The sequence below is a fragment of the Trachurus japonicus genome, chromosome 24 (assembly GCF_045865225.1).
Source record: "Trachurus japonicus isolate A0001 chromosome 24, Traja_1.0".
NCBI classification, from domain to species: domain Eukaryota; kingdom Metazoa; phylum Chordata; class Actinopteri; order Carangiformes; family Carangidae; genus Trachurus; species Trachurus japonicus.
The window spans coordinates 12,450,290-12,463,508 of record NC_140930.1 but is presented as its reverse complement, the minus strand read 5'-3'; the positions used below and the strand labels follow the sequence as shown (position 1 = coordinate 12,463,508).

The 13,219-nt window shown below is 40.2% G+C and overlaps 1 protein-coding gene across 1 annotated transcript; it reads left to right on the top strand.

The window, feature by feature from the left end:
- Window positions 1–7,604: 7,604 nt before the first annotated feature.
- Window positions 7,605–10,266, top strand: LOC146961440 (uncharacterized). The gene is made up of 9 exons (XM_085770799.1): window positions 7,605–7,637; window positions 7,780–7,813; window positions 7,917–7,964; window positions 8,208–8,237; window positions 8,343–8,369; window positions 8,523–8,694; window positions 9,086–9,195; window positions 9,352–9,526; window positions 10,129–10,266. The coding sequence occupies exons 1-9, from the start codon at window positions 7,626–7,628 to the stop codon at window positions 10,247–10,249; spliced, it is 729 nt and encodes a 242-aa protein (XP_085626925.1). The 5' UTR covers window positions 7,605–7,625; the 3' UTR covers window positions 10,250–10,266.
- The last annotated feature ends 2,953 nt before the right edge of the window (window positions 10,267–13,219 follow it).

The window sequence follows — 13,219 nt, the reverse complement described above, 5'->3', positions numbered from 1 at the left end:
TCCACAGGGGGGTAAAAAAAAAAAAAAAACAGAAAGAAAGAAACCGAGAGAGACAGATGAACTAACACAAAGTTGATGTTTTCACAGTGGAAAAAAAACAAAACACTGCATTCTCCAGCTTGGTGGTGGGTCGCACACCTCCACAGTTACCATGGTAACAGTCATCCCCGTGGAGAAGGGTTCTGGCTCAATCCCGGAGGCCAGTGTTTGATTGAATGGTTGTCAGGATGCAAGACGAATGATGACGTATAAGAGCACTATACTGATAGACGCACTTCACACAGAGGCGCAGTTAAGAGCAATAAAAGCTTTGTGTGTGTAAGTGCAAGCGTGTGTGCATGCGTGTGTGTGTATACAGCATGTTTTAAAGAGCGGGTCACCGGGGGGTCTAGAAGGATTTTTTGCTGGCCTGAGAAAAATATCAATGAGTCCTCACACACTCTTCCACTCCTCATCCTGAAAATACACACATGCATATTTAATGGCATGAATTCTCCAGGAATATATGTGTGCATCAATAAAATGACCCACCACTATACCTACACGTAATAGATATTTACTGCTGTCTCCATTTGCATGTGCAGCGAACATAATGCATTTTAACAATAATGTGCAAAGGATTACAAAACACCATTCTCCAAATTGGAAAACGATTGCTGCCGTTTCTGCTAACAATCTGAATCAAACCCCCATCTTGCCGACCCCCTTGCTTGCACACGCTAATAAGCAACAGCAATAAATAAGCAACAACATATCAGCGGATGAACATTTTGTGCAACCTCAAGATGTGCCAGACACAGGGAGCTGCATTTAAAAGGCGCATTATCAAATTGTGTGCCTCATAAGTGCCCTGTCTTTCTTGCCTTTATGCAATGTGAAGTTCATTTCCAGTGATAATTAAACCCTTAGCACATTTTCATCTTCTTACCTCTACTTTACATAATTATCCTCGGGCCACTTTCTACTGCATGGAATTTTAACAGCTGGATAGTGAAGACAAAGCTTCTCTCAAAGGATGTAATGTGTATGCAAAGAAAATAGACTTACCAGTTCTTGGCTATCACCACTGGCACATCTGACCGGATATGGGCACGGGGATTTTTCATCACGCCACTTTGATCTTTAGCTTTAAATTCAATTTGCTGATTATAATAACATTTAAACATGATGCCGTGAATACGATGCAGCGTTCTCTCTCTCTTTCTTTAAAAATATCAGCTGTTATTAGGTCATGATGATTCTGGCTAACATCCAGGAACACTGTCACAAACAATTACAAGTGAAACCGCTCATGGGAAAACAAACCAGTTTAAATCAACACATATATACCAACCCTCATCACAAATGTACCCTTTGTGCTATCAGGAAGTGACTGCAGCAATAGTGGCCGCCAATTGCATAAGTGGTTCGCTAATGCTATGGTTAAGTTTATGACCCCTTAAACAACCCGTTTCATTAGAGGTGAGTGCCGAGCATGGAAAGGTCAAAGATGTGTTTTATAACATGTATCTCTTTGTGCATAGTGTGTGTAAGCAACATTTCATGTACAAGCTATTATGAATGGCCTTGTACCTCTCTGCTGCTTTTAGCAGGAAAGGCGCTACGATGTTCTGCAACAGATATAGATATATACTGAGGTGTGATGTGTATGTCTGTGTCTGCTTTTAGTTTTATTCTAATGGGGAGCTGACTGAGGTTTAGACCTCTGCAGTGAATACATTTGTCAAAGGGTGGCTGGGGCTGGTTAGTTTTCTAAGCAGTTAGTTCAGGGTTAGAAGTTGGGTTGACGCTTTAAATGAGAAATTTGAATAGGTAGATTGTACAGATTAAACGCAGCAGGTAAGGCACATGAAGCAGAAAGCGTTTATTACACAATTAGTCTATGACCTTACACCTTTTTATATTCCACACATGTATGGTGCATGCTGTATTACGGGGTTACAATGGAGTTGAGTGGAACTGTTGGTGTGTATAAATTACATTTAAAGCAGCTATAATCCTTATATTCACATAAATATGAAAGATGATGCTCAAAAGAAAAACACGTCTAATTCATACTCTGCAGTTTCCTTAAGCAAACTTTCAACTTAATGTTTTGGTTATTGACCCGCAACTTTAAAGGGGAACTATGCAAGTCCGGTCCTATGTCGCTGTTTTGGTCACTTCAGTTTTGGAGTACATACTTTCACTGTCATAAAAACTTGCCACTAATCACTAAGTTGGAAGCTGCTAGGTAAAAGGCAGAGAGCCTCCATTCTCCCAGTAACAAGTCATTTAACCATCACAATTACTTTGAAGCTGTTTTATTAAGGTGCAAATTTTGCATCGTTCCTCTTTAATGTTGTGGTGCTTTGCTCTTTTTAGCGCTTTTTTCTGCTGCAACAGGCAGCTATTTTCAGCAAAAAAAACTTAAAACCCATTGCTCGCTGCCTGCTCAGCACCAAGACAGAGTTAGCAACTGGCCAGGCATAGGGGAGCATTGAGCAGCTAAAGACCCAGATATTTCCCTCAGGAGTTGGTGGAAAGCAAAGCAGATCTGAAAGGAGGCTGAATGTTGGACTTGAATCCACTAGGTGACCTGAAGCACGACTGCAAATGAATGCTAATGTTGCCCCCATGTCTGCTGGATGTGTGAAAAGGCACCTTTTTACTAAGAAACTTGTCCCCTTAAAAAGAGTTAATGTTCTCAACTATGTCACAATTACTTGTTTTCACATTTAATCACGGTATTAAACGCCGCAATTAGTTATTTGTAAAGATTCCGACATACTGTCACTTTCCAAAAAAGATTATGTAGGAACCATATCGGCAGATGTGTGCCAAAGTAAAGGTAAATGCACAGATACTGGTCCATCTACCTAACATAACACTGAATTGGTAGGAATTTAAATGTTAGCGTGTCATTTGTAATTTAAAAAATGATTAAAATAAACTTTAACATTTGGTATAGATGACACTGCAACACTATAGGATTCTGGTGCAGTTGCAGTTGCTGTTGCCGGTACCGCTGGTCCCTTTGTCATTGCCGGTACTGGTGTCAACGCGACCCCTACTCAGGTTGCATTCATCCTTTAACCATCTTAATGAGTTTAGAAACATTATTTTAAGGTAGAATAATTACATAGTGTTGCTTTAATAGATACTTAAATAGCTTGTGTAAATAATTAGTGATGTAAGTATATATTTTACACAATCATAGTGTAGTGTGAAATTAATGAATGCATCGTGATAATCGTAACACCAAGATTATTTCTCTGACAATAATCGTACCAAGAAAATCTATAATCGTGACATCCCTATTCTCAACTCATCTCCACTTCCCCCAAGTGAATAAAGGAATAGACGTCAGTGAGTACAAGTTTGAATTTCAAGCATTTGTTTACAACTTATTTGTTTTCATCACCCATCTTTATCTGATTAATCTACAAACTTTTCTTTAAGAAAATTCATTCCAACTACTTGACAGCATGACAGTGGGCTCCCCATAGTGTGATATGACTGAACTAACCCCAACACTTCATTTATAAATGAACAACCTTTTAAACCATCAATACAGGCATCTGTATCAACTACCTGAATGAACAGCCTGATTGATTTAGTGACAATTAAGCATAGAAAGTGAGATTTTAGATTATCTAGTGAAGACTTACTTAAAAGCTACCGTAGGATGAACAAGTGGCAGAGTTTAACGCAGCCCACGCACTGCAGGCAAACACACATCGGGAAGAGAACAAAACCAAATGAGTTTCTTTTCCCTCAATTACTTACAATTATCTCAGTCATTAGGATCAAGATGAAGATTGTTTCTTGTCAATGCCCTTGTACAAATCAGTGTTGACTACTAAGGTATACACTCATTCATCACCCAACCTCCGCTGATCGCTACATCACGTTCACCATCACACTGCTCGGCCGCGTTACTGTAATTGGCCCCGAGCATCAAGAGTTGTATGATGATGGCGGAGGGCATCTACCTCTTTGTCTAGATGTATAAAATAAATACAGTGAGTGGAAAGTGAGTGTCGGGGGGCGCCACCCCAAAAAAAAGTGTTTTCCCAGAGCTCTCTGTGTGTAAATGGGGCTGATGGTCAACAGAGAGTCTGCAGTCAGCTCCCTCGCCACAGGAGGACGGAGGCTCCAGTGATTTCCATGGAGACAGAGACAGAGAGAGAGAGAGAGGGTGGAGAGAATAGGGGAAGAGGTGTGTGTATGTAGAGGGGAGGTGGGGGGATGATAAATGAGTCTACACCATGCTGTCATTTGTACTTTGGCATCCAGTCCAAAGCACAATTTAGTGTAAAATATTACGCCAGCCCCTTCAGATGACAAAGTTTAATGCTGATGTATGAACAGACAGAGACTATCCCCAGCTGCTATTGAACAGAAGGAGGTAGCCATTCTTCTCAAAGGGCAATTAATTAGCGCACACACGACCACTGCAGGCGATGGACACTGAAAAAAGGGGCAGCTCTATACTTGGCTCCTGTATGTGTAACAACAACAAGTCCATGTAGTGATCAGAGATGGGAAAAAAAAAACACAGGCGAGATGGTGGGAACATGAGGAGTTACTGTTTGACACGATGCATCACATAATAATCATGTTCATCCTTTTTTTTTTTTTTTTTAAATTATTATTATTTTACTTTGTTTTCTCAGTACTTTGACATGTGAAGCCTTTTAATTGATTTTGCACATTTCTTCCTCCTTTTACATTTTTTTTTTACAGCTGAACTTTTTGTTTGTTTTTACATTTAGAATACAGAAAACAAGATACTTTGACCTTTTCTGCAATGCCTACAGACATGTGTTGGTCATTTGCTATTTTTTTTGTGAGTGAGTTTTGTAGGGCAACATTTAAAAAACAAACAAACCCTGCACTAATCAGTATTTGTACAGGATATCAACAAGGGGATTAAATGAGCCACTTAAATGTGAAAGGTGACTCTCATCCACGAGGAATGATAACTTGATTATTCAGTTTCTCTTCAACTATGTGGAGTTTGATAGTGTCCAAAAATGACAGTTTGGCTTTTACATCTGCAGCAGATGTTTGATGTTTTGGTTGGCTATATCCATATTGAGACACTCAAGTTTGAAAACCCACTCTTTAACACCTGGTATTCACACTATTTCTTAAATGACCCAATACGGTAATGCCACACCTACAGCGCCACACATAATGGATCTCAGCTGTCATGGTTACCACAATAAACACAACAACTGTACAGCTGTACAAATCATCAACATGGCTTTGACATCATTACATTTTGGCACAAAAACTAGGCTACTTCATTAGGCTTAGGGGTGAAATTCCCTTTGGGGAGTGTACCTAACTCAGGCATATGGACTGTTTGCACTTTCACTTGGACCTGCTTCACTTCCCTGAGTAGATCTATTCAAAGTGTGAATTTCCTGGCATTGACCGTGTGACTATGTGTGTTTAGCATTTCTTTCTTTGTTATGGCATATTTTTGATTGTAGATTGTAGTAGATCTGATAGCGAGTGATGGACATCATGGCTGCCATTTTTTTTAAAGCAGATATCAGTGGAATGTTTTTGTTAATATAAGTCCTAAATAGTCCTATTTTCCGTCAGCAATCACTTACATGAAGTATTTCAGCCTAAACACGAGTCTCTCCGTCACTCTGCTCTGCTGTAACCCGAGGAGAAAATTTTCCTTGTGGGATACAAGTGTTATCCAATGAGGGGAGAGAACGGCATGAAGGGCTGTGTGTGCAGCCAAGGGATGCGCGTGAATGTGGTGACGTAGCACGAGGACCAATTGATGCCTGACAAGGGCGGGGGCTGCTAACTCATGGTGCGTTCCTTCCTGTGAAGTCATACCAGTTCGATCTGGTACGAGTTCACGGGTCGGAAGTTACGAGTGGCCGTTATAGGGAACTTTCACAGACAACAGGACGGTAAAAACACGAGCTACGGGTTACCTGGAACGCTACCAAGTCGTAGTTGTGACTTGAAGCTGTAACTTACGGTTTCAAAAGCCTGCCTTGAACACAGCATTAGCCGAAACGGCCGTGCCGATGATATCTGCTTTAAGTTACATAATACAAATAATGAATAATATCAAAAAGCTGCATGTATCCAATAATGTTGCTGAACAGTTATATAGTTGAATGGTTTTTGTAAAAGAAGGTATGAAGTATAATAAGTATCTTTATAAAGATACTGTAGTTAGAGGTGGAACCAGGAAGAGAACGTAAGAATTACTAGAAATCCTGAGGGTTAGGAAAAAAGGAGACCGCACACTAGTTAAGAGCTCCCGTGACAGTTTAATGTCACTCACATGTGACGTTTCAGGTGTTAGCCCTTCATCAGACATGAGGACAATAGTTAACACACCTACTTAAATATCCTATTACCTCGCTTTGAAATTCTTTTTCCTGGTATTGACGGTATGTTTCTTTCAGTCAAAGAGCTGGACTGACTGGTTTGAAATGAATCCGGGCTTGTCCATGGCCATTGTCAAGGTTCAGAAAGTAGAACGCAGATTGATCTTTGCAAAACAAATTCAGTTAACTACCTCAAACCAAAAAATTCTTCATGCACCCAAATGGGCATCAGAGTGTTCTGTTCGTACAGTGACAAATCATCCTCCTTATATAACAGCACAACACCTAAACAGCTTCTAAAATAATTACTGATGCAGAGTGCAGGTGCTATGTACTAACTCCTATCAGCCACTTGCACTCGGATCATCCTTTTATAATTGCACCGATAGCATGACAGATGCTTTTAACTGCCAAGAGGAAGCCAAATTTATGTCTGGATTATGGCATTCACTGCAGCTGTGCAGTTTCAGCTGTCACCCACCGTTCTGTAAAGGACAAGAAGGTGCTAACTGCTCCAGTTATAAACATTCATTATCATCATAGCTTCGGTTAAGGAGATGGAAATGTTCACCAAGTTTCAGTCTACGTCTGTCTATCTATCTGTCTATCTTGTTCAGAGACACCTTAACAGAAACATTTCTCAGAGTGTGAGGCCTCTAACCTACTTTTGCCATTTCATGGACATTTTCTACACGGCCACACCCTTTCTTGAGCTTGTTTTATGGTAAATGAGCTTAAATGTTGTAATTGGAGAATTTTGAAATAGACTCCTACCTCTTAAACTTATTGTTTACCAACACCCCCTTGGTGTGATAGAAGAATAGAGGAGGTCCATATCTTATCTCCATCAATTATCTACCTGTTAAAAACAATGAAGTTTAAGTTTCCTGACTCATTCTGTCCTTGAACTGCAGTTGATTTTGAATGGCAGATTGTGTTGTTGTTTGTCTGGGTGTGACAGTAACTGAATATCTTGGTTGTGTTATGGGATGGCTCTATATAAAGGGGAAGATAGAGCCTAGAAGAGGTTCACACAAGCAAAGTGTTCTTCTGAGAGCTTCTGTGGGTGAGTCTCTGACATTATGTCTCCTCCTCTGACCTTGATATTTCTCGACACTTATGTAAGAACACTTTTATTACACAATGTAATGTGCTCTGATATAATATAATTTATACTACAATTATGTACTGTATAGTTGCAGGAAATTGTATATTTAAATGTACTTTTTACGTTCATACACCCCTTTTTAGGTTCCACTTTTGTCTGCAAACATGATTAAATTGGTAACGTATGACCTTTTGTGTTATATTTTCAGTTTTTCACATAAATATGTGCATTTTGCTATTGTTTACATTCGTTAGGTCATGTGTGCAGGTGGTCATATTCTGCAGGCTCAATATTTGAAATTTCTATTTTCCTTTGTAGTTCACGGTTGCCCTCATTGCAGGACTGGCTTTTGGTAGGTTCATCTGCAATGTCCTCGATCATTTACATGATATTGATGACACTGCAATCTGTCAGCACTGTGCGCCATGTAACATTGTTGTGATTACCTCTACCAGAAAGCCACAGCCAGCCGGCCATCACTGGTAAATCATCTCTTGGACTGAGTAAGTGTCTTCACTGTGTTTGGATAAAAATGGATAGTGTGTTAAAATTCACACCCAGCATGTAGTATACATTACCATGTGTGTGGAAACATCAAGGAAACTGGTTTGCAGCAGGGCAGTTCTCAGACTGTTATGGAAACTAAATTAATGTTAATATTGAATCAGATCCTGTGGCACTTTAGCAGCTGTGTTTATTGAAGTTGCAACATGTTAGTAAAGTAAGAATTTCCATTTTTCACACAGAACCACTGCCATTCCTTCCAGTGAAGCCATGTAAGAGATTTCATCTCTGACATTTATAGTATTAACTAAGTTACACAGCGATTCACCTTGTGCAGGTCTAATTTTTCTCTCTTTTTCTTTTTTGACTCGATTCAGATTGGCCCTACTATCCCACCCACATTCGTAAGAAAATTACACTATTACTTTACTCTTTATTTTTGTACGTTTACAGTGACACTCATCCAGATGAAATTGTAACATGTGTAATTACAGAAAGGTTTTTACATACTGTATCCTGATGCCATAATTTATCTCTGTTTACATACCATGACCCAGAATGCTGGACAGAATGGTTTGACAGAGATAACCCAAGTGGGACTGGAGACTGGGAAGTCCTCTACAATCTTCGCAAAGAGAACCCGGGGAAAATCTGTCCTAAACCACAAGGTATTCAGGTTGAAACTACATCTGGGCTCAGTGTGGCTGCAGCAGGGGAAGTGATTTTTAAGTAAGTATTGTATAGATAGTTTGACTGTGTATTATGCAAATTCATACTGTACTCTAATGAATGTGTTGTATTAATGTTGTCACTGGTGAGACCCGAAAAGTCATATATATATATATATATATATATATATATATATATATATATATGCTGTTATCACTCAATAGTTTAAAAGTAGCCTACAGTATATGGCTGTTTATACTGTATATAGGTATATACATATAGTATATGTGTGTTTCATGTGTTTGCTAACATGCTCTCAGAAATCATGGTACCACGGTAAGTGTGGGGAAATTAAAATTTAAGGCATTTGACTCGAATCATAATCTGTAATAGATGCATTAAAGTGGTTACATCCATTAGACTAAGTATTCCCCTGTGTTTGTGTTGTCAGAAGTGACACAACTACGGGATTCGTCTGCAGAAACCAGGACCAACCTGACAAGATGTGTAATGATTACCGTGTTCGTTTCAGCTGCCATCCCCCTTTCTGTGGCGGAGGAGGTACTTTGTTAGCACATGCAGTGTTAAGCTGCTCATGCAAAGTGGATTTCCTCTTCTCTTTCATTGTCTCTGTGCACAAGCATTCATCTACAATCGTGCTTTTGCCACTGCAGTTTCCTCCAAGTAATACTGTCTCTCGTTTACTGCCTTCTGCAGTGTGCTGGACCGGCTGGTTTGACCGCGACAATCCCAGTGGAACAGGCGACTGGGAGACTTTGGCAGACCTGAAAAAGCAGTACCCCGGCAAAATCTGTGAAACCCCTCTGTACATCGAAGCTGTCACCACTGACACGATGACCCCAGCCATCGCAACAGGGGAGGACTTCCTTTCGTAAGTTCTCTTATAGATAAAGAACATGAAAGTTTACATGCAGCCATTTACCTTCCAATCAATCATGACTTCTCAACATTAATACTTCTTTTCCAAAGTTTCCAAGTCATCAAGATAAACTGCCCGGAGCTACTGCTTCAACAGAGAATGGGAACTTTGTAGATGCACATTTACATTAGATAAGATGAAATTTTAATGAGCCCCATGAGGAAACTGGGTAATAGGCACATAATGTCTGAAACTTTTAAACCTTGCTGTGCCTTACTTTATTCTGGTGCTAACTGTCTTTACTGAGAAAATACGGTCTGTGTGTTCCGAGGATGAAGAAACGAATGAATGCACCAACTTCTTGGTATTTCTTATTCGTGAGGAATTCTGTCCTATTTAATCAAGATTATTTTATCATCAAAATAATATTGGTATCCATAGGTTTCTCTTCAATCCAGCCTGGCAGTGCTAGCCTTTACAGACTAGATGATGACAATTAAATTATTTTTTGATAAAATACTGATTGTTTACTACAATGTGATCATTTTGAAACTAGAACAGATATGTTGGTGTATATATTTATGATTTATTAACCACTTAGAATAATTTTTCAGCTACAATCCAACTCAAGGATTTGTTTGCCGCAACAAAGACCAGAGCGACTACTATTGCCGTGACTACAAAGTTCGGTTTGGATGTCCGTGTGATTGTCTTCCGGAAAAGGAGAAGAGATAGAAAAGGACGAGAAGGAAGAGAAGAAGCCCTAATTCTTATCTTTTTGATTTTTTGTCTGATCTTTCTTCTCTTTTATTACTGCTCCTGATTAAATAAATAGGGTTGGGTTGTTTTTTTTACCTCGGAAATTTTGACTTGTCATAGTTGGAAAGTTACTTATAACAGCAACAACAGCTCTGTTGTATTCAAGTCCCCCAATGTCATACGCAAGGGTGACACCAGGACCCTGAAACTAAATCAGCTACATGCAAGCCATCGTTAATTCTATTATTTACATCTATGCTTCTCCTACCATGAAATGTCAAATTATCTGCAGTAGAAAAGGGTCTGTTGGGTTCTTTATCAGTTGATCTTTTCTTTCTAGTGATTATTGAAATCATTATCTTGTATGACGACTGTAGAAAACAAATCACCAGCATTAAAAATACTGATAAACAGCAAATCTCTTTTCTCATTATGTTCCACTCTACACAGCTTATTAGGACGGCACTAATGGGCTCACAGGCTTACATTAAGTTATGATTTGGTGTGAGTAATGCAGACATATGTCTTCTCAACAGATGGTGGGAAATGATACGATATACAGACAGTAGGAGGTGCTGGGTAGCAGCGCTGTTCAACAGCAATGCGGGAAATGTGGAAAAGTCAGTGAATCTCAAATTTGAGCCAAAAAAAAAAAGACATGCATGACAACACTAACAAGCAAAGGTATAGCAGGTGCAGTGTCTCATGCTTTGTCTCCACTTTCTCAACCAGCATTCTTCTTCTTTTTATAGCAGTGATAGCTTTGAGTGCAGGTCTGGTGTCCTTACAACCTCACTCACTTCTCTATGACCTAAATCGCGCCTCTGCCATGTTTCCCTCAAAGTCAAATGCTCCTGATGTGAGCCTGCACCCACACAATCTCCTGCAAACCCTTGAAATTACACACACATGCAGGCACACACAGTCACACACACACACACACACACACACACACACACACACACACACACACACACACACAGACATAGGGATGGGAGCAGGGAGATACAAGGTGATTCCTGCTGCACCTCAGCACCATCAACGTTTCCTCAGGAGATGAACACTTGTGATAGGTGCTGGAAAGAAACTGCAGTGCATTGCCCAGAATGTAGAATGAGGGGCGAAAGCTTTTCTTCTGTCTGTTTATGGGGAAAACCTTGTCCTCTTTCAGTGTTATCGCTAATGCTTGCACTGCATCATTTCCCTGCCCTTATGCCCATATACACTTTGCTGCTATTAAGCTTCCAATATGCATGTAACACTTTGTGGAAGTGGGCAAAATATGAAGAGACAGACGGGAAAGAGGGAGGGAGGGAGGGAGGGAGGGAGGAAGGGAGTTAACTGGATGCAATCTGCTAAACTTTCCCTCTTTACTTTTTTTTCATGATAAAACTGAAGAGGAGAAATTCTGCCAGTGGTGGTGAAGTAAAATGAAATCTGCACCACTGAAGTACAACAGAAGTGTTGAAGCTTCAGAGCATTATGGCGTTCCATTCTCTTCCATTAATCTCCCAATATTCCATGGCTGTGAAGGCCTATTTATAGACCAGGGGATGATTAAGTGGTGAGGCACTGTGCCACAAAGGGAACCAAGCTCATTTTCTTTTTCCCATCCTCTCTCTTCTTTACTCATGCTCTACCTACTTCTCTTTCTTTCTTTCTTTCTTTCTTTCCCTCCCTCCCTCCCTCCCTCCCTCGGCATCTTTATTTTCTTTTTCACTGTCCTCTCTCTCTCTCTCTCTCTCCCCCCGTCTCTCCCTTCTTTATAAGTATATACATTATATTATGTACTCAGCCCTCCCCTGCATAGTTTAGTTGTCAGTGGAATTATGTTGGACTCGAGGGGGTGAGGATAAGTCCCTCAATTTCATTTTTTTCTATTAAGTGTTTGACAAAAGGGTTTATGGAAGTGCTAATTGTTATGAGGCTGCAGAGGGAAGAGTGACAGCCTTAATAAGGGAGCATGAAGCCCCGTCGAGCATATTTTCATCACTAAATCAAGTTGGATCAAGATTGAGGGGTGTCCATTAGCTGTAAATAGAGGAGAAAAACAAGCATGAGATCCAACTTATACCTGCTATATAGTAAGATGTCCTTGTGTAGAAGTGGAGCACGGCACAAGAGGAAGGGTTAAGCTCATTTTCGTGTGTACAGACATGATTAATGGTGGAGGAGAGGAGAGGAGAGAAAAGGAAAGGAGACGAGAGGAAAGGAGTGGAGAGAGACTGACCTCGCTCGAGACCGTCCTCATTTCATCACCCACAGAAGACAGAGAGGGCATAAATGAGATCAAACTCTTCTTAATGTCTCCTCGCTGACGCTCTATCTGCTGGTTCACATCCATATTTTTCCCTGGGTTTTGACGGAGGCTTAGGTGGCAGCATTTTTCCCGCAAGGGTGGATTTTGTGCAGGGCTCAGCGCTGATGCCGAGCACCTCTATAACAAGTATTTGTCTATTAAAACCACCCTGGGGATTTGTGCAAGGAGGAGAAACAACAGCGAGTAATCTAAGACCTGACACTTGAATATGTCGAAGTGACCATTTTGTCAGTCAGAGAGGCAGAGAGGCGTCTGCATGTGTTTGTTGGTGAGATGCTCAGAATTCAGAATGCAGTAGTTTGTGTGTTACATAATGAATTCTGTTGTGTATAAGCAAAAAGAAAAGAGACGTATGTCTTTCTGTTACTGACATTAATAGTTAGGCGATGAAAGTCGCTACATTTCCTGCAATTGAACACATCTTGTGTGTCCTTAAATCTATCACAGTTTTTACGCAACCACATAACAACCAGAGCTTGTATTTAAAGACAAATTCGTCACACTTTTTAGCATTGCTGTTTATCTGTCCAATATATTTTGGTGCTGCTGCAGTCTTGGCAACCCATGAAAGCACTTGAGCTGTAGAAGGCACAGTCCATGTACCTTGAGTTATTTTTAATAAATCC

Bases quoted from the DNA above. Each gene is read 5' to 3' on its own strand.
- LOC146961440 (XM_085770799.1), top strand. The intron at 8,238-8,342 runs GTAAGAGATTTC...GACTCGATTCAG, and splicing joins ATTCCTTCCAGTGAAGCCAT to ATTGGCCCTACTATCCCACC. The intron at 8,370-8,522 runs GTAAGAAAATTA...ACCATGACCCAG, and splicing joins CTACTATCCCACCCACATTC to AATGCTGGACAGAATGGTTT.